This window comes from Rhinolophus hipposideros (genome assembly GCF_964194185.1).
Source record: "Rhinolophus hipposideros genome assembly, chromosome: X".
NCBI lineage: Eukaryota > Metazoa > Chordata > Mammalia > Chiroptera > Rhinolophidae > Rhinolophus > Rhinolophus hipposideros.
In genome coordinates, this window is record NC_138046.1 from 2,174,882 (window position 1) to 2,196,226 (window position 21,345).

At 36.2% G+C, this 21,345-nt stretch overlaps 1 protein-coding gene and 1 pseudogene across 2 annotated transcripts in view; one reads left to right on the forward strand and one right to left on the reverse strand.

Moving 5' to 3' along the window:
• Positions 1-21,345, forward strand: part of TEX11 (testis expressed 11) — a gene marked incomplete at both ends in the record, with an annotated part of 146,162 nt that overhangs the window by 8,620 nt on the left and 116,197 nt on the right. Inside the window, 5 exons of the mRNA XM_081042256.1 lie at positions 4,289-4,373; positions 6,873-6,952; positions 16,529-16,609; positions 16,701-16,820; positions 20,721-20,801. Of these exons, the coding sequence (XP_080898382.1) occupies positions 4,289-4,373; positions 6,873-6,952; positions 16,529-16,609; positions 16,701-16,820; positions 20,721-20,801 (447 nt within the window). The remainder of the gene's footprint in view (positions 1-4,288; positions 4,374-6,872; positions 6,953-16,528; positions 16,610-16,700; positions 16,821-20,720; positions 20,802-21,345) is intronic.
• On the reverse strand, positions 767-1,326 carry LOC308494426 (putative ribosome biogenesis protein RLP24; annotated as a pseudogene). The gene has a single exon. The product of its transcript is annotated as a putative ribosome biogenesis protein RLP24 (transcript).

Sequence of the window (21,345 nt, forward strand, 5' to 3'; positions counted from 1 at the left end):
TACTGTAGCCTTGTAGTATACGTTTGATATCTAGTAATGTGATACCTCCAACTTTGGGGCCTTTTGTGGTTCCATATAAACTTTAGGATTATTTGTTGTAGTTCTGTGAAAAGTGTCATTGGTGTTTTGATAGGGATTGCACTGAATCTGTAGATTGCTTTGGGTAGCATGAACAATTTATTGATGTTAATTTTTCCTCTCCTTAAGCCCGGTATATGCTTCCATGTATTTGTATCTTCTTCAATTTCTCTCTTTAGTGTCATAGTTTTCTGAGTATAGGTCTTTTAACTCCTTGGTTAAATTTATTCCTAGATATTTTATCCTTTTTGATGCAGTTATAAATGGGATAGCTTTTTTAATTCCTCTTTCTGTGAGGTCATTATTGGTGTATAAAAATGTCATCCATTTCTGAATATTAATTTTGTGTCCTGTTACTTTACTGATTCATTTATTAGTTCTAATAGTTTTTTGTGGATTCTTTTTATAGTGCAAAGATAATTTTATGTATCACTGGCCATGAATTTTTGTCATTAGTTATTGCATAAATCCTGCCTAGTGCCATTATGCAAGTGGCATGACTATTTTATGTCCACAATCACTTCTGTATTTATAGAATTTTTATGATTTACCTAAGGGCATCAGTGAATGTTTCACACTGAAATGCAATCTAGCATCCATGATATCTGATGTTTTGTAGATAGCAATGTATTAACAGAAGAGATGTATTTTTAATCATCTTTTCATTTGAGTCACCTTAAATGAAAAATCAATAATTTAGATATTCTAAGAGAGATTTTCCAATGCACCCATAGAAATGTTTACAGACAGTAGTAGGATTTTCAGAAACAACTTCTGTGTCCACATCCTGTTGTAATTTCTGTACTGTTTTGTTTTCCAGCTGCGTTCCTTTGCATGCAAAAGGGGCCCGGATGAGATAAATGTTTTGCTTGACTTTTTTGATGTCCTGAACTTTCTGTAGTATTTTATTTTTCTTCAAGCTGTTTACTATACATTTAGCTTGACGTTTCTGTTTGATCTCTTCGACTCTCTTCATTGCATTGATAGATTTTTTTTTCCACAACTCTTGCTGGTACTTGACAGGTTCATTTCTACGTTTTTCAAATAAATTATCCACTGTAAGCTCTTTACCAGCCGCTTTATGGAATGCTTTCGTCTACCTGACCTTGCAAGGATTGCGCTTCTTTTTAAAGTTTTTATGGCACTTGGATTTACAGAATCCGAACACTTTGCAGTTGTTGTGGATGAACATCACTCTGTGGTGGGGGTACTGGGCCCCTAACAGAAGTAACACTTCTCGATGTGCATGTTGAACACGCATGGGGATCCGCCATCCAAATGCTGAGTTTGAAAGCTTTTCTGTGGCCTCTTTAGGGTTCTCTAGATGTAGTATCATGTCATCTGCAAATAATGAGTTTTACTTCTTCTTTTCCAATTTGGATGCTGTGGGGACAGAGTCCCATAGAGCAGTTTCGAGGCTCTCAGCCTCAACGTGGAAATGTGCTGGCTTGGGTAGTAGATGGCCATCAGCTGTGACTAGTTGGCCATCAGCTGTTACCGGTTAGTCATTAGCCACTGATATAACTGCCGTGGCTATGGTAGGGGGTTAGTTGGTTGGCAGAGAAGCGGATGGCAGATTGTGTGGCTCCTGTTTCCTGTATCTCAACCTAGCCGCCAGCAACAATATAGTGGTATGACACCCCTACCTATGGCTCTGTGGGTGTTCCTTTTTGGCCTCACCATGTCCTACGTTCTTGTGTGGGGAGCGGGAGCTGAGACTGCATGACAGATGCCTTTTCAAAAAAATTTTCTTGTCTGATTGTTGTTGCTAGGACTTCCAGTACTGTGTTGAATGAAAGTTGCAAAAATGGGCATCCTTGTCTTGTTTGTGATCTAGAAGAAAAGCTTGCAGCTTTTCACCACTCAGTATGATGTTAGCTGTGGGTTTGTCATATACGGCTTTTATTATGTTGAGGTATGTTCCCTCCACTCCCAGTTTGTTGAGAATTTTTGTCATAAATGGATGCTGGATTTTGTCAAGTGCCTTTTCTGTATCCGATGATATGATCATATGATTTTTATCCTTCCATTTTGTTTATACGATGTATCACATTAATTGATCTGTGAATGTTGAACCAGCCTTCCATCCCAGGAATAAATCCCACTTGATCATGGTGTATGATCTTTTCAGTGTATTGCTGAATTTGGTTGGCTAATTTTGTTGAGGATTTTTGCATCTGTATTCAGCAAGGATATTGGTCTTTAATTTGCTTTTTTGTAATGTTTATGTCTGGTTTTGTTATCAGGGTAATGCCGGCCTTGTAAAATGAGTTTGGGAGCATTCCTTCCTCTTGAACTTTTTTGAATAGTTTGAGGATAGGTATTAATTCTCACATGAATGTTTGGTAAAATTCACCTGTGAAGCCAGCTAGTCCAGGGCTTTTGTGTTGGGAGGCTTTTGATTACTGATTTGATTTCATGAGTAGTTACTGGTCTGTTCAGATTTTCTGTTTCTTCCTGATTCAGCCTTGGAAGATTGTATGTTTCTAGGAATTTATGCATTTCTTCCAGGTTGCATGACCAGTATTTTTAATGGCTGAATAATATTCCATGTAGTGGATTTTTCATAATTCATCTATGTATTTCTTTGTTATTGCACATTTATATTGTTCCTAACTTTACACTATTGTAAATGATAGTAGGAACACTATTAAGTGCAAATATTACCCCCCGAACATTTTGGGTTGTGTCTGTGGGATAGTCTCAGAAAAGCAGTTACTCTATCAAAAGATACAAACGTTTTTTTTGGCTTTTTCTTTTTTTTTACATATTGTCAAATTGCTTTCTGAAATACCAAAAATGGCAGCTTCTTTATGCTGTTTTACTCTGGATGTTTCTTTTTCCCCCAAAATACCATTTGTTCCTCTGGGAAATTTGGAGTCAAATATTAAGTCCATGTGTGTGTTTTTGGGTGTTTTTTTTAAAGGAGGGCGCAGCTCACAGTGACCCATGTGGGATCGAACCAGCAACCTTGGTGTTAGCACCACTCTCTAACCAACTGAGCTAACCGGCCTCCCCAAACTCCATGTGTCTTTGATGAAACAAATCAAATAGTACTTGATGTGAAAGTCATCATTCGGTCAACTGTGGCATGGGGATACTATGTGAGAGAGATGGAGATGAGCATTAGAATTAGCCCCAGAACAGTTAGTGAAATGACAGCAATGCTAACTAGTCTGTTTAAAGGGAAGCTCATCAGAAAAATGTGGAACTGTGAGAAAAGTGACACTCGAGAAAATAATTAAAACTAAAATATAATTGTGTACCTTTAGTGTATATAAAGTATGTATTCTTTTGGTTTATCCAGTTAGTACTCCTCTTAGTCATATTACTACCAATATGTTTATTGTAAGATAATGGTATATAGCTTCTATTATAGTCACCATAGCACCCTGGGAGATTTTGGCCACAGTTATGTCATGTTGGTCTCAGGCAATAGTACTACCCGGTACGAATTATTTTCTTCAGAGGTCTCTTGCCAGAAACCAACTTGTCCCAAATTACACATTTTTTGTGTGTCTTCATTTTATCCTTGAGACGCTTTGAGCTTGATTTATTTTTGCATCCAGCTGACTAGGTTCCACATGAAAAAGATAAATCCCAAAAGAAGCTGCTAGACACTTTGCCCCCTAGTCTCTTGAGCAAAACATAAGAAAACAACAAATTTTATTATTTGAGTATGTATTCTTTATTTAGTACTTTGGCAGGTACAATAAGTGCTGCATAAGTTGTATGAGACATGAGCTTTGATATCAAGGAGCCTAGTTGGGAAATAAGAGTATAACTCAACAATTAAAGAATAAATGATACAAAGTAGCATAACTGCTTGCTCAATTATGTGAAACTTAATGATTATAAGAATTCAAGGAATATCTACAGTGTAGACTCTAGTGGTTGCTGAAAACCCCATGATGTTCCGGGTAAGACTGAACTGGATTTGAGTTATATAAAGAGAATGGGGGAGGTATACCAGGTGAAGCCACCAGTATGAAGAAAGGTGCACAAATAGGAGTGAACACGTGTTCATGGGACAGTGAGATCATCACTCAATAGTGGGGAAGTTTAGGGGAGGAAAGGGAGAATGTGATTAGATTATGGAGGGCCTGTAAATGACCCACACTAGTCACTAAGCATAAAACATGCAAGAAAGGATGTATCTTTGGAGGTGGACAGTGTTTTAACTGGCTAAGAAAATGTTTCTCTTGTCCAGGTTGAAGAAATGGCAGTGAACCTGTGGAATTGGGCAGTTACCAAGAGAGTAGGTTTGGTTATAACTGTCGATGACAAAGCTAAACGTACGTATATATTTTGTGATTCATATTGTGAGAAGTATTCTTACTGTGTATCAGATTGTGTTCTTGCAGTTTAAATGATATTTTGACCAGTTCTCACATAGAAATTTGTTAAAAGAAGAGTAAGGGAAACAACCCATAATTAGTGGTTTCGCAAGCACACAGCTTCCTTCAGTTTTAACTGATTTTCCAGAAATTAGCTTCATGTTAATAAAAGTTTAAAAGCATCACTGCAAGAAATAGTCTGCTGGTGAACAACAAAGATAATTAAAGGATGGGGAAATGAGAACTTGAGGAAATGTTAAAGGACACAGATTATCTTCCCCAGAGAAGAGAAGGTCTGGATTCTGAGGGACCGTCAAGTACGTAGTAGTTTCCTCTCTCCATTAATAATAGAATGAAAATGTTGCTACTTGAGGGATTTAGATTTAAAAATCTGTAAAGAATAGTTTCCTCATGAAGTTGGTTGATGAACATTGGACTGAGTTACTGAGAATTTTTTTTTTTTTTACCTGTGAGAGCAAATAAGAATGACAAAACAAAAGCCCCAAACCAAACTCATCTACTTGGCTACATTAAAGGTGGTTCAATGGCAAAGTTCTAGTGCTTTAGCTAAATGGTCATGGTCTAGTGTGGTCACAGTTACTGATTTCCAGCAAGGATGGTGACAGTGAATGCAATTTTGGAAATTACGTTGCTCAATTATAAAGGATACAGTGAGGCAACAAACCAAAAGGTGACTCCGGCCTGCCTGGCTTTGTAAGGATGAATGAATTTTGCCTGTCAGACTCCAGGATAAAAAATTCCAGACAATATTATGCTTGAGAATCAGGGAAGGAATGGGTTAAAGCTAAGTGAACAAGAAAAAACAATTCACAAATGCCAGAGGATACGACACTGTGCGTTGTCTAAAGTCAATACAAGGATCAAGCTGTGGGCACTGATGGAGCAGAGTAAGGCAGATGTAAGGAGTCAGTCAGCAGGCGTCTAACCAAGATGTTTATAACTTAGAAGGGCCCAGAAAAGGCTGGTGAGGAGACAAGAGCAGAGCAGCAGCCGCAGAGGAAACATCTTGGTACTGGAGTAGCATTCTGTCTCGCCCTCTGCTGCCTTTGGCCCGAAAGCTTGTTGGTGATAACTATAAACAGCTGGATCAAGAACGTGGGGCTGGGAGCACAGTTCTTAGACGCAGACATTTCCCACAGAGGGACACTGCTCAAAGCTGAACCCGGATGGGGGGAAGCCAAGGAAGTAGTGTTTTCCAAAAAGGTTGTTATGATCATTGTGAAATGTTGCTTTGAAGTTAGGGATCTGAGCCTTGCTTGGTAAGTGCAATTTTAGTAGAGTGGTAAGGATACAACAATATGGCAGGGGCTTATGGAGATGAGTGAGTAGCACGACTGTGGGATGGAGACGGGCCATTCAATTCATGAAGTTTGGCAAGGAAACGAAGAGGAGAGACGAGATGGAGGCGTGAAGCACAGTGGGGTTGATTTTTTTCCAAGGGAGGGAGATGGATGTGTTTGAAGGTGGAGGGAGAGCAGTAAATTGAGAGGGAGGTGCTGAAGGTATCTTTGGAGAGGGGAAATAATTGAACCATCAGTGTCTTTGAGAATACTGAAGTAGAAGTAAACTTTGGAAAAAGTAAACTTTTAGAAACTGGAAATGCAAGACAATGTAAATACATGATTGCAAGTTGTTTTACTGAAAGTTTTTTCCAGAGACAAATTACCTTTGGTAAGGGATGAATAGATTTTACATTTCATGATGGCTAATAAAAATCTGACTCCTTCAGTTGCCCTGTAATTTCATGGGGCAAATCTCTTTTCAATCGAATATTCATTAAAAATGGTATTGGCTAAGTGTTAGTAATGGCTTCTGAGATCTCACATCGAGGCAACTCGTTCAGTTATATGTGAGATCATCTTTTTTAAAAAAAATTGGATATATTTTATGATCAAAGAAACTACTCAAAGAGGTTGTAGTTATTCAGACTTTCCTATTTTTAGGGGAACTGAACTGTATCATGAAGACATCTGTGTTTTCTAAGTTATACTTTAAAAACTTTTACGTCATCTACAGCAAAGCATGTATTTAGAAAGTTTCAATTTAGGAGAATAGTCTAAAACTCATGATGTTCAGAAATTTTGTCAGATGTTGAATAGCTTTAGATTTCAGTTCACTTAGAATTATTTTGCTGCCAGCACGGTTCATACAAGAGCATCACGTGGCATCAGGTGTCTTCAGTGAGTCTTTGGGGCTTAAGAGCTGCAGAAATTAAAATTTGAAAATCAAATATCTGTCTGACTGGTGCATTAAGCAAATGACTCATTTGATAAATCTCACGTCATTTATTTTGGATACTTGGTGTTTTTTTAAAGCCTTTAAAACTCTTACTTTTAACAGCAAAACTTGTTTCACTTCGCTGCTCTTTTCTCTTTATAGGTGTATAGGAAAGGAGAATGAATGTTTTGTGTTCATGATGTAATTACTGTTTTGCAGTGCGGCATGTTGCTTGCAGGTTGATGTCTTTGTGTGAAGGTTCAGATGCTTCCGAAGAAGCTCTTCGAAGACAGATTTTGGTAAGTTCTGATTAAGTGACGAGAACGAGCTCGTCTAGTGAGCTAGTGGTTAGTCCTCCGAAGGTGCTTGGAGTTAGTGCAAACCTGGAGGGAGGTTGTATCCTTCAGTGCTGTCCCGGCTTCTTTCATGATGATTATGTCTGTTACAGAGAAAGGTTTCAGCACTGTTATACTTGTCATTACAGTGATTCAGTGGACTAAATATTGAACTTATAATTCAGGATTTATGAAAAGCAGTGAAAGTAATAAAAGGTAATAGTTCTCTGCTCCGTCCCTCCTTACCCTGGAAAAATGATTTCAAAAACAGTTTAAGAATTTTTTGCACTTTCATTCTTAGACTATATCCCACTAGGGATGTACAAGCAAAAGATTATTTTAGTATTATTAAAATATTCTTTTAAAATTACTTGAAATAATTTCTTTCTCTGTGATTAAGCCATCGACTTGATATATAGTTAAGTTCAGTTTTTTTATTTGCTTTTGATTTTTAGCAATTGCTCCCCCCCATGTTGAATGAATTTTGTTCCATAATTATGTAAACTATTTCCATGGTTTTGAAGTCAAATCTAGCCGAGAAAGTATATTCAGATAAGTCTAGCTTCTATCTCTGTCTTCTCCACGCTGTTCTCTCCCTGCCCCTGTAGTTAACTGTTTTATTTTATTGTTTATCCAATTTTTATTTTTTAATTTTCAATTATTGTTCACATTCAATATTATATTAATTTGAGGTATACAGCATAGTGGTTAGACATTTATATAACTTATGAAGAGATCCCCCCAATAGGTACAGCCACCTGACACCATGTATAGTTATTTCCTTTTGGTTTTTAAATATAAGCAAACAGGTATGTATTCATATCTCCCAAGCCCCAAGGTTCTTAGATAAATGATAGCCTTCCATATATACACTTTTCTCCATCTTTAAAAAACTCCATTTAACATTACATCCCAGTGATTACTCCATGGCAGTACAAAAAGAGAGTCCTCATTTTTGACAGTCACCTAATGTTTAATTGGTGCATGTACCTTATTATATTCAACCAGCCCTCTTCGATGGCCATTTATGTGCTGTAATAAAGTGCCTCGTGCATATGTCTTTTCCCATTTTAAGCTTATAACTTGTAACCATTTCTGCTTTCATTTCTCCTGGTTATCTGCGTGTATCTTAATCATATGTATGCTTGTATTACTGTTTTAGTTTGCTAGAGCTGCCATAACAAAATACTACAGACTGGGTGGCCTAAACAACAGGAATTTATTTTCTCACAGTTCTGGAGGTTAGAAGTCCAAGATCAAGGTGCTGGCAGGATTGGTTTCTTCTGAGGCCTCTCTCCTTGCCTTGCAGATGGCGGTCTTCTTGCCTTGTCTTCGTATGGCCTTTCCGCTGTGTGTGTTCATCCCTGGCGTCCATTTGTGTGTCCACATTTCCTCTTATAAAAACACCAGTCAGGCTGGATTAGGGCCCACCCTACTGTACTCAGTTTAACTCCATCACCCCGTTAAAGGCCCATCTCCAAATACAGTCACATTCTGGGGTCCTGGGAGTTAGGACTTCAACATAGGGATTTTGAGGGGACACAGTTTAGACCATAATAATTAAATGTTTTTTTTAATTGAATGTATTGGGGTAACATTGGTTAATAACATCATATAACTTTCAGGTGTAAAATTTTATAATGCATCATTTGTATACTCCATTGTTTGCTCAACACCCAGTCTAATCTTCTGTCACCATATATTTGGCCTCCGTCGTCCTCTTCATCCTCCCCTCACCTCCCTTCCCCTTTGGTAACCACCAAATCGCGTGTGTCCATGAGTTTGTTTGTTTGCTCGTTCGTTGCTTTTTGTTTATATCCCACATATGAGTGAAATCATGTGATTCTTTTCCTTTTCTGTCTGACATATTTCACTTAGCATGATAATCTCAAGATCCATCCATGTTGTCGCAAATGGCAGTATTTCATCCTTTTTTATGGCAGAGTAGTATTCCATTGTGTATATGTACCACAACTTCTTTATCCATTCATCAAAACAAACACTTTGGTTGTTTGCATGTCTTGGCCATTGTAAATAAAGCTGCAGTGAACATCAGAGCACATATATCTTTATGGATATATGTTTTCATATTTTTTTCGGTAGATACCCAGGAGAGGGATTGCTGGATTATGTGGTAATTCTATTCGTAATTTTTTGAGGAACCTCCACACTGCCTTCCATAACGGCTGCACCACTCTACATTCCCACCAACAGTGTATGAGGGTTCCTTTTTCTCCACAGCCTCTCCAACACTTGTTATTACTTGTCTTGTTGACGTTAGCCATTCTGACAGGGGTGAGGTGGTATCTCATTGTGGTTTTGACTTGCATTTCCCTAATAGCTAGTGAAGTTGAGCATCTTTTCATGTATCTGTTGGCCATTTGTATGTCGTCTTGGGAGAAATGTCTCTTCAGGTCCTCTGCCCATTTTTTAATTGGATTGTTTGTTCTTTTGTTGCTGAGTTGTATGAGTTCTTTATATATTTTGAATATTAGCCCCTTATTGGAAATATTATTTGCAAATATCTTTTCCCATTCATTTGGTTGCCTTTTTGTTTTGTTGATGGTTCCTTTTTTGTGCAGGAGATTTTACTTTGATGTAGTCCTATTCATCTATTTTTGCTCTTACTTCCCTTGCTTTTGGTGTCAAATTGTTAAAATCATCTCTTAAGACCAAGGTCCATAAATTTGGTACCTATGTTCTATGTACTTTATTGTTTCAGGTCTTATGTTTAGGTCTTTAATCCATTTTGAATTAATTTTGGTACATGGTGACAGAGTAGCCTAGTTTCTTTTTTCATGTGGCTTTCCAATTTTCCTAGCACCATTTATTGAAAATGCTTTCCTTTCTCTATTGTACATTTTTGGCTCCTTTGTTGAAAATTAGTTGTCCATATTTATGTGGGTTTATTTCTGGGATCTTAATTCTGTTCCATTGGTCTGTGTGTCCATTTTTCTGCCAATATTATATTGTTCTGATTATTATAGTTTTGCAGTATAGTTTGAAGTCAGGTACCTCTGGTTTTTGTTCTTTTTTTCTTGAGATTATTTTGGCTATTTGGCGTCTTCTGTGGTCCCATACAAATTTGAGGATTTTTTTTGGTTCTATTTATATTTCTGTGAAAAATGCCATTGGGATTTTGATGGGGATTGCATTAAATCTGTATATTGCTTTAGGTAATATGACCATTTTAACAATGTTAATTCTTTCAATCCATGAACACAGAATATCTTTCCATTTCTTTGAATCTTCCATTTCTTTCAGTAATGTCTTGCAGTTTTCAGTATATAGGTCCTTCACATCCTTTAAGTTTATTCCTAGGTATTTTATTCTTTTTGTTGCAATTTTAAATTGGATTTCTTTTTCTGGTCTTTAAATTTCGTTTTAATGACATTTCATTGTTAGTATATAAGAGCCCAATGGATTTTTGTATATTGAATTTGTATCCTGCAGCTATACTGTATTTGTTTATTATTTCTAATAGTCTTTTGGTGGAGTCTTTAGGGTTTTCTATATATAGAATCATGTCATCTGCAAATAGTGACAGTTTTACTTTTTCCTTACCAATCTGAAAGCCTTTTACTTCTTTTCTCCTGCCTGATTCCTCTGGATAGAACTTCCAGTTCTGTGTGTTTAACAGTGGCAAGAGTAGACATCCTTGATTCATTCCTGATCTTAGGGGAAAAGCTTTCAGTTTTTTACCATTCAGTATGGTTTTAGCTGAGGTTTTGTCATATACAACCTTTATTATGTTGAGGTATGTTCCTTCTATAACCAATTTGTTGAATGTTTTTTATCATGAAAGGATATTGTATATTGCCAAATATATAATATCCTTTTTCTGCACCTATTTACATGATCATATGATTTTTATCTTTTATTGGTTAATGTGGTGTATGACATTGATCGATTTGCATATGTTGAACCATCTTCCTGTCCCTGGGATGAACTCCACTTTATTGTGATATATTATTTTCTTAATGTATTGTTGTGTTTGATTTACTAGCATTTTGTACAGGATTTTTACATCTACATTTATTTTGCATCTATATTTATCAGAGCCACTGGTGTGTAGTTTTTTGTATGTGTTGTTCTTGCCTGGTTTTGATATCAAGGTAATGTCAGCCTTGTAAAATGAATTAGGAAGTATTGTCTCTTCAATGTTTAAAAGACTTTGAGAAGGATAGGTATTAAATCTTCTTTGACTGGTAGAATTCACTAATGAAGGCATCTGGTCTTGGACTTTTGTGTTTTGTGGAGGTTTTTGATTACTGTTTCAGTTTCATTACTATTAATTGGTCTATTTAGGTTTTCTGTTCTACTTCTTCATGATTCAGCCTAGGAAGGTTATACATTTCTAAGTAGTTGTCCATTTCTTACAGATTATTGAATTTGGTAGCATATTGCCTTTCATAGGATTTTTGCATAATCCTTTGTATTTCTGTGCTGTCTGTTGTAACTTCTCCTTTATTTCTGATTTTATTTATTTGAGTCTTGTCATTTTTTTTCTTTAGTGAGTCTAGCCAGAGGTTTCTCAATTTAATTATCTTTTCAAAGGACCAGCTCTTTGTTTCATTAACTTTTTCCATTATCTTTTTTGTTCTTCATTTCATTCTGCTCTAATTTTATTATTTCCTTACTTCTACTGACTTTGGGCTTTGTTCATTCTTCTTTTTCTAGTTCTTTAAGGTGTAATATTAGATTGTTTATGTGATATTTTTATTGTTGCTTGAGATAGACCTTTAATGCTATAAACTTTCCTCTTAATACAGCTTTTGTTGCACCCCCCAAATTTTGATATGTTGTGTTTTCATTTTCATTTGTCTATCTTTTGATTGATCCCTTTCATTTCTTCTTTGACACAATAGTTGTTCAGTAGCATGTTGTTTAACTCCACATATTTGTGGTTTTTCCAGCTTTCTTCTTATAATTAATTTCCAGTTTCATACTGTGGTTGGAAAATACACTTGGTATGATTTCAGTCTCAAATTTTTTGAGACTAGTTTTGTGTCCTAAAATGTGATCCATGCTTGAGAATGTTCCTTGTGCACTTGAGAAGAAGGTATATTCTGTCATTTTGGGTTGGAGAGCTATATAAAGATAGTATATATCCATGTGGTCTAATGTGTCGTTTAAGGCTGATATTTTTTAAAATGACTTTCTGTTTCGATGATCTATGGGGTAGTCAGGTCCCCTACTATAGCTGTATTTTTCTCAGCTTCTTCATTTAGATCTGTTAGTAATTGCTTTATATATATTGCTTCCAGGTTGGGTTCATATATTCTGAGGGTGCCAAAAAAATGTATACAAGTGGACACTTAGGTCAGCGTTGCTCAAGCAGTAGTTCACCATAATCAGAAGTGTGGACACTGATGGGAACCACTTTGAGCACCTCTTGTCATTGCAGAAGTCAAACGTGACTTGTATTCATCTTTTGGTATTGGTATATATTGAGTATTACAATTTTAATACAGTTTTCCTTTCTTAAAATGTGTATATATTTTTTGGCATCCTGTGTATGTGTGTGTGTGTGTATATATATGTATTAAAATGTCCACCTTTGTCTCTTGTTACCTTTTTTATCTTGATCTCTATTTTGTCTGATACACGTACAGCTATACCCACTTTTCTCTCGATGCCATTTGATTGGAGTATCATCTTCCACCCCTTCACTTTGAGCCTATGTTTGTCTTTGTAGCTGACATGCACGTCCTGAAGGCAACGTATAGTAAGGTCTGTTTTTTTAATCTATCCCACTACTCTGTGCCTTTTGATTGGTGAGGTCATTCCAGTTACATTTAGGGTGATTATTGATATAAGAGTACTTACTATAGACATTTTACCTATTGTTTTCTGGTTGTTCTGTATCTCCAATGTTACTTTTCCCTTGTGTTTCTGCCTGCTATTTTTCTTTTTCATTTTTAAAACATTTTTGTAAAATTAAAATTTATTGGTGTGACAATTTTTAGTAAAGTTACATAGGTTTCAAGTGTACAATTCTGTAATAAATCATCTGTATTTATCACATTGTGTGTTTACCACCCAGAGTCAGTTCTCCTTCCTTCTGTCCGCTATTTTAGTTTGGTGGTTTTCTATGATTTTTTTCTCTGTTTCCTCTTTCCTCATTATGTATCTCAGTTCTAGATTTTTGTTTTGTGGTTATCATCAGGTTTATATAAAAAGGTTTCATACATACTGTAGTCCTTTTTCTTATGTTTGCATCTTAACTTCATTCACCTGTACAAGTTCAGTCCTTTTCCCTCTCCCCTTTTATATTTTCTTTGTCATAAATTATCCCTTATTATGCTATGTGTTTGTTTCCAAATTGCAGAAGCTATAGTCTTTTTAAAAATGCTTTTCCTCCTTTACCCTTTATGTTTTAATTGTTTAATACCCTATTCTGAAATAAAGTTGCCATTTCCTGCTTTTGTCTGTTTGTCATCTCAGTCACAGTTTTGTATCCTTTCATATTTTTGTTTCAGGTAGAAGAGCTCCGTTCAACATTTCTTGTAATGTGGGTCTTGTATATTCCCTCAGCTTTTGATTATCTGGAAAAGTCTTTATTTCCGTTTCATGTCTAAAGGATAACTTTGCTGGACATATTCTTGGCTGGTGATTTTTCTCTTTCAGTAATTCAAATATTTGATTCCACTTTTTCCTAGCTTGTAAAGTTTCTGCTGAGAAATACAATGATAAACTAATGGGATTTCTTTGATAGGTTACAGATTTTTTTTTTTTTTGGTGCCTTGAGATGTTTTTCTTTGTCATTTACTTTTGACAGTTTTAATATAATGTGTCTTGGAGAAGGTCCTTCTGCATTGAGATAATTAGGTATTCTGTTAGCTTCTTGAATTTGAGGGTTCAGTTCTTCCTCTAGGTTTGGGAAGTTCTCATTGATTGGTTTGAATAGGCTCTCAGTTCACTTCTCCTCATTCTGCTTCTCTTCTCCTCTGGAATACTCATTATTCTTATATTTTCCTTTGTAATGGAGTCAGATAGTTCTCAGAGAGTTCTTCCATTTTTTGAAAAAAGTTTCAGTTCGTTCTTCTTCCACCTCAGTTATTTCTGTCTTCAAGATCACTGATTCTCTCTTTCATCTGGTCTTCTGTATTTCTCTTGCTCTCTAATTCATTCTTCATCTCATTTATTGAGTGTTTCAGGTATTGAATTTTTGCAGCTTTGTTTTTTCTTTGGTAATGGGAGGCTGCTAGATCGTGGCCGCTACACCTCTGTGCTGCTTCTCTGCCCCGTTACTGGGTTTAGCTGTGATAGGTGCTGGCCACTGAGGCTGGGTTCTAGTTCTGCCATTATGGACCTTTGTGATTCTCAGCATAGGCTGCAACACAACACTTCCACAACCATGTCAGCTGGGGCCATAGTTAGCACTGGACTGTACATGCAGCTCCCATCTCTGTCCTTCCACTCGTCCTGCCTCCTCTGCTCATTCTGAAAGGCCCGCCTTCACATATCTCAATGTGTGGATCCCTCCGATGTGTTTGTGTGTTTAGCAGGGAATCCTTTGTTGAATTATAGTTGTCCGACTTACTGTAACTTTAAGGGGAGAGCCCAAGAGGTGTGCTCAAGGGGTGGGGTCATCATGGAGGTTAAATCACTCTCAAATCTTGTTTCATCAGCTTATATGGTCTATTTTTTATGCTATGGAAGATGAAGATTTATCTCATTTTCTTATATTACCCCTCACTCTCCTCTTTTGTTTTTGCTAGTTAAATTATACTATTTTTAATTTATCTGATGGCTACTTTTTGAAACTTTAAATAACATATTTTAAGTTTTTATTTCCTTTCCCATCCATTGTGGAGAGTGTGTCTTTACTTTCCACTCTGACGTATTAGTATCTTTACCATTCTCTCTACTTTTCCTTGCCTTTAACCTTCCAACTTCTGTCACCTCTAACACTTGCATCTTTGGCTTTGTTGACTTCGAAGAATGAAAAGTAAAAGGAACATTTTATTGATTGTGACTACTGTTTAATTCTGTGGATAATAATGATATTTCTCTTTATGTTTCCATATGCTTGCTCTCTTAATTTTATTTCCTCAGGTATTCTTCTGTTTGTTGAGTATGATGTCCTTTCGTAGTATTGGTTTCACTCAATTCCTTGGTAGCTTTCTGCAAATATTGTGTCATACAAGTTACTATAATCTGAATCCAGTTACTGATGGAGAGAGGTGTGACTGGATGTTTTGCATTGACCTGGGTTGTTAGCCACCTGGAACTCTATTTTTCTCCAGCCTAAGTGATTGTACTCACTGTTCCCCCCTGGGAAGGAGAGAAGATACCTCTTGTGGGGAAGTGAGCTGCTTGATACTCCTACTGTTCACATCCAGAATATTTCCACATTTTGCATTTTTGTGAATTTTGGTATGTGAGTGAGTTTTAGCTTCATCCCATTTGCTGTATATTTTTCAGAAGTTTCTCATTCATTCAGGTCTACTGAAAATGCCCCTTATTTTCCAGGACTCTTATTGAATAAGAAAAATACGTATGTATTTTCCCTTATTTATAGAGAATATATATAAATCCCTAAAAATCACATATGTATGTAAAATATGTGGTATACATATTATAATGTATATGTGATATCACATATGTCCTGTCTAGGGATTTGTAGTATATAAAATTTATAGTATAATTTATGACATGTTTATATACTGTATAAAAATTTATCATAAAATGTATAGTATGTAAAATTACATATGTAAATATATGCATACAATTTCTAGGGATTGACTGTAGAAAGGGTGGCATTAGTGTGTGCTCTGTCCTCCATCTTGCCTCCATCTTCACTCAGTCTTTGTTTGCTTCCATAGCATTTGTGCATGGTACATGTCAGCTATTTATTTGGATGTCTGTCAGTTGTGATACTGTGAGTTCCTTCAGGGTTCCTGGCATATAAAGGACACTTAATGAACATTTGTTGGATTAATAAAAATTTTATTAGAGATACAATTAAAAACTAGAACCCACATGTGTTGACTTATAGTTTAATACTTAACATATTTCAAGTATGTGCAGCATTAATTTTTCAAAACTTTATCTTCCTATCTAAATTATCCCAATGTTGTCTTTTAATATTTCCTTAGAAAATGTGTTCTCAAGTCTATTTATTTTTTATTCTAGCTTTTCTTGAGACTATTTCTCTTACAGAGTTCAAAGCAGAACACAGAACTGTAATAAATGCTGACTGCTACATTTTTGTTTTCTGTGGATTACACTACTGAATATGGACAGAAAATTAGATATTTTCCCCAGTACTCTCCTCAACCAGTTTGGAGGAGGTGTGATTTTTTTAAAACAAATTATTTTCTAGGGACAGCCGGTTGGCTTAGTTGGCTAGAGCGCAATGCTCATAACACCAAGGTTGCCGGTTCGATCCCCACGTGGGCCACTGTGAGCTACGCCCTCCACAAGTAGATTGAGATAACTACTTGACTTGGAGCTGATGGGTCCTGGAAAAACACGCTTAAAAAAATAAATAGAAGTTTAAAAAAACATTGTTTTCTAATTTCTCTCTTCCAGATGAATATGAAAACAGGAAAAGGATGGGTGGATGTTGGAAATCCTCTGGCAGCTGATGAATTTTTTCAAGCTACCATGGCTGTAAGTTACCACTTATTTTTAGTCGTGGCAATTATTAGTAATAGTTGCAGTGATTTTTATTATTTTATCGTGGTGTTGTTTTATTTTCCAGGGTCTGGAGCAATTATATAACATTATAATGCAGAAGAGCTCCACTGAGGCCCACCTGACTATGCAGAAGATTGCTGTGGAGAGAGACGTTTTCAAAGTGCTTTCGTACCAAGCAGAGTCAGTAGGTATCATAGTCACCAGGGCCTCAGAGCAAGGCATTTTGTACGTATATATGCAAAAGTGATGAGATGTAACCTATTAGAAGAAGGTCAGGTGTCACTGGCATTTTAGAAGATGTTATTTGACCCTTTTTATCTCCGTTTCATATTGAAGGTAACATTATTGATAGTGATTGGTATCTGTGTGGGGGTGGGTGAGATTGGAAAAACTGATATATAACTAAATATCGTTTTAACACTGCATGTAATGTTTATCACTTATCTATGGCAGTAGCCTCTACTTGAAACATCTGTCTCTGTTTGTCACTCGCTTATAGTCACCGTCTGCCTAAAATATTTGTCTGAAATGAGCCTTCTCATTTGCAATTGTTCTGAGTTTTTCGCTGATGTTTTCTAAAAGTCTGCCGCTATCAGTGTTCAAAGTTGTACTTTACCTCTGTTTGGCTTTTGAGGTTCCTTCGTTTATCACTGTACAGTTAGGTGTGCATTTTGAGTTGATAAAATGTAAGCTGTGATGAGTTTGTGTTCTGTAATTATGTAATTCTAGAAATGAAAGACCTTAAACATTTAGTATAATCCTCTTACTTCTATTTTTAACATACTTATTGAGATATAATTCATATACTATAAAATTCACACATGTAAAATGTACAGCTCAATGGCTTTAGTATATTCAAGAATTGTGCAATCTTTGCCACCATCTAAGTTTAAAATATTTTCATCACCCCAAGAAGAAACCCCCTACCCATTACCAGTCACTCCCCATTCCTCCCGACCCTAGCCCTGTCAACCACTAATCTGCTTGCTATCTGTATAGGTTTACCTATTATGGACATTTCATATAAATGAAATCATAACAATAAATACGTGTGTGTGATTAGTGTCTTTCACTAGCATGTTTTCAAGGTTAATCCACGGAGTAGCATGTATCAGTACTTCATTCCTTTCTATGGCCAAATAATATTCCATGTATGGATAGACTACATTTGTTTATCCATTCGTATATTCATGGATATTTGAGTTGTTTTCAATTTGGGGATATTTTGAATAATTCTACTGTGAATATTCATGTACATGTTTTTTTGTGGACATGTTTTTATTTCTCTTGGACGTACAACTCAGAGTAGAATTGCTGAATAACATGGTAACTCTATATTTAACTTTTTGTGAAACTGCTGGACCGTTTTCCACAGTGGCTGTACCATTTTAGACTTCTACCAGTAGTGTATGAAGGCTCCAGTTTCTCCATATCTAAGAGTTTTACAGTTTTAGCACTTATATTTATATCTATGATCTGATTCAAATTAATTTTCGGTTATGGTGTGAGGTGGGTGTACATCTTCATTCTTTTGCCTGTGAATATCCATTTGTCCTAACACCATTTGTTGAAAAGACTATTCTTTCCCCATTGAATGGTCTTGGCACCCTTGTCGAAAATCAGTTGATCATATATGTGTGACTTTATTTCTATACTCTTGATTCTATTCCATTCATCCATATATTTGTCCTTATGCCAATATTACTCTGTCTTGATAACAGTAGCTGTGGAGTAAAGTTTTGGAAATCAGAAAGTGTGATTCCTCCAACTTAGTTATTTTTCATGATTATTTTGACTATTCTGGGTCTCTTGCATTTCCATATGCATTTTAGGATAAGCTTTTCCACTTATGTAAAGAAGCCAGCTGGGATTTTCATAGAGATAGCATTGAATCTGGTCAATTTGAAGAATATTTCCATCTCGGGAATATTAAGTATTCTGATCTATGAATATGGGATGGCTTTCCATTTATATAGGTTTTGTTTAATTCCTTCTTGTTTTGTAAAGGATGAAATTGACTATCTTTCCATTTCTTTGTGTCTTCTTCAATTTTTTTCAACAATGTCATGTAGTTTGCAGTGTATGGGTGTTTTACCTTTTTGGTTAAACTTATCCCAAGGTATTTTATTTTATTTTTTAAGTCTGTTTTTAGCTATTTTCAATTTTTTTAGGGGGGAAGGGGAACAGGACTTTATTGGGGAACAGTGTACTTCCAGGCCTTTTTTCCAAGTCAAGTTGTTGTCCTTTCAATCTTAGTTGTGGAGGGTACTGTTCAGCTTCAGGTTATTGTCCTTTCAGTCTTAGTTGTGGAGGGCGCAGCTCAGCTCCAGGCCCAGTTGCCGCTTTCTAGTTGCAGGGGGCACAGCCCACCATCCCTTGTGGGAGTCGAATCGGCAACCTTGTGGTTGAGAGGATGCATGCCAACCAACTGAGCCATCTGGGAGGCAGCTCAGCTCAAGGTGCCATGTTCAATCTTAGTTGCAGGGGGCGGAGTCCACCATCCCTTGCGGGACTCGGAATTGAACTGGCGACCTTGTGGTTAAGAGCCCACTGGCCCATGTGGGAATCGAACTGTCAGCCTTCGGCATTAGGAGCATGGAGCTCTAATTGCCTGAGCCCCGGGGCCGGCCCCTGAATTTTCAAAACTAGTTTGAATTATAGAGCTTTGATATTGTCTAAAATCGGGTTATCGATAGACACTTCATGGATTCTTTGAGCATTAAAGGCTTATATTGTTTTATGTGTTATACGAACAGAAACCACCATCCTCCAATATGGGGTTTATCACTCAGCATTTCTTTTTTATAAAAAGATTTTCTCCTCTTTGAATAATGAATCAATCAGCAAGTATTCATCATTTATTTATATAGATACGAATATTATTTTATATCTGTAGATAATTGAAATTTGGCTTCTTGAGACTCTTGTGTTTGCGATTTATTTTCTCCTTTAACATAATCTAGTATTGAAGCCTTAGAGGAGAGAATCTACTTAGTAAGATGTCAAGCTTAATATTTAGCAGGTAGAGGAGAAAACTGGAGAGAAGCTGGCTTCTTATATTTTTAAATTTTTATTCTCTACTCAATTAATTTTCTTATCTAAAGCACAAGAATATTTGGCACCACATAAGGAAGAGGGAAAAAAAAAGCAAATGTAGGGATATTTTTCTTTTACAAAGTGGAATATAAAATTATTTTCTTGCATATGTCCATGGTTTTGTTTGTTTGTTTGTTTTTTTAAATAGGCCTTGTCAGTTAAATTATTTTTTTAAAATTAAATTTTATTGGGGTGACAATTGTTAATAAAGTTATATAGATTTCAGGTGTACAATTCTGTAATACATCATTTATATATCACATTGTGTGTTCACCACCCAGAGTCAGTTATCTTTCCATCACCATATATTTGCAGCTAAATTCTTAAATGACTAAAACAAGCCTTTTTGACAAGTGCCTACGTAATGTGAAATTGCTGTTTTTGTTCAATTGAGGGTGTTCAGTCATAGAATGGTAGAGCTGAAAGGACTCTTAGAGATAAGCTAGGACAGTGTCCTCATTTTATAGATGAGGAAACTGCAGCCAGAGGTTCAAGGTTATACATGATAAATATCAGAGGAGCTCTTCTGAATCCAAGACCAGAGTGCACTAAACTGCCTTTCATAGCAGAGATTTTTTCACAGCAGTTGAGACCATGAGGTTATTGTGAGCCTGTTTTAGGACAACACACGTCTGTTTTCCAATGTGGAGATAAATACAAGAGCTCTTCAAGCTGGGGAAGCGTCTACTAGACATGGCATTATACTATCATGTAATAGCACAGGATTCTACATCACTTGTGGCGTTTCCAGAAAAAGGAAATGACTCCCAGTCATTCAGTGTCAACTCTGTGTTACCCATGATTCTTGTCACTTATTTCTCTGTATTTTGACCTGGCTATTGTATTTAGCTAGACCAACTAGTGTTGCAAAAAGAATTAGAAAACAAATGAAGGCTTTTTAACACCAGTTAAAATACATTAAAATTGACTTATAGACAAATAGCTTGTTTCATTTTAACCAGTTATTGACATTTTTTTCCTTTCCCAGGCGATTGCTCAAGATGATTTTCAAAGAGCATCTGTATGTGTATTGCGCTGTAAAGATATGTTGATGAGGCTCCCTAAAATGGTAAGGGAAACTTCTGCTTTTATTCTTCAAGAGTTTGAAAATATATCAAGTTTTAGGAAGAATTATTGCTGCTTTCTGCAACCCTTTCAGTTCCACTGCACCGAGCTTTGAAATATTTTGCGTGCTTTCTTCTATACTAGAAAGGGTGTTTTAAAAAGCAATGTGGGTTATTTCTTAACTTTCTTTGCTTTCCCTTTTATTGTCAAACCTTTCTGATAATATTTCCTCATATTTCATGCTCTGAGATGAAAGAAAAAAAAAACGTTTATTTCCCTACTGATAAGGTTGACAGCAGTTAATCAGATCACTGCCGTAGTATTTTTCTATATTGGGATTTGGAGGTGTCAGAGATTTGATAGGATAAATAAAGCCTGCGTCCCAGACTGCATCTCATCAAAATTCCAGAGTTGATAAGTTTTTATTTCTCTACTTTTCCATTCTTTCTCCCTTGTTTCAATGCCCGTGCCTACTTCAGTGTTTACTATCACAGAGGGAATCGATAACAAAAATATCTTTGGGAGATAACAGAGATAGGGAGAATGTT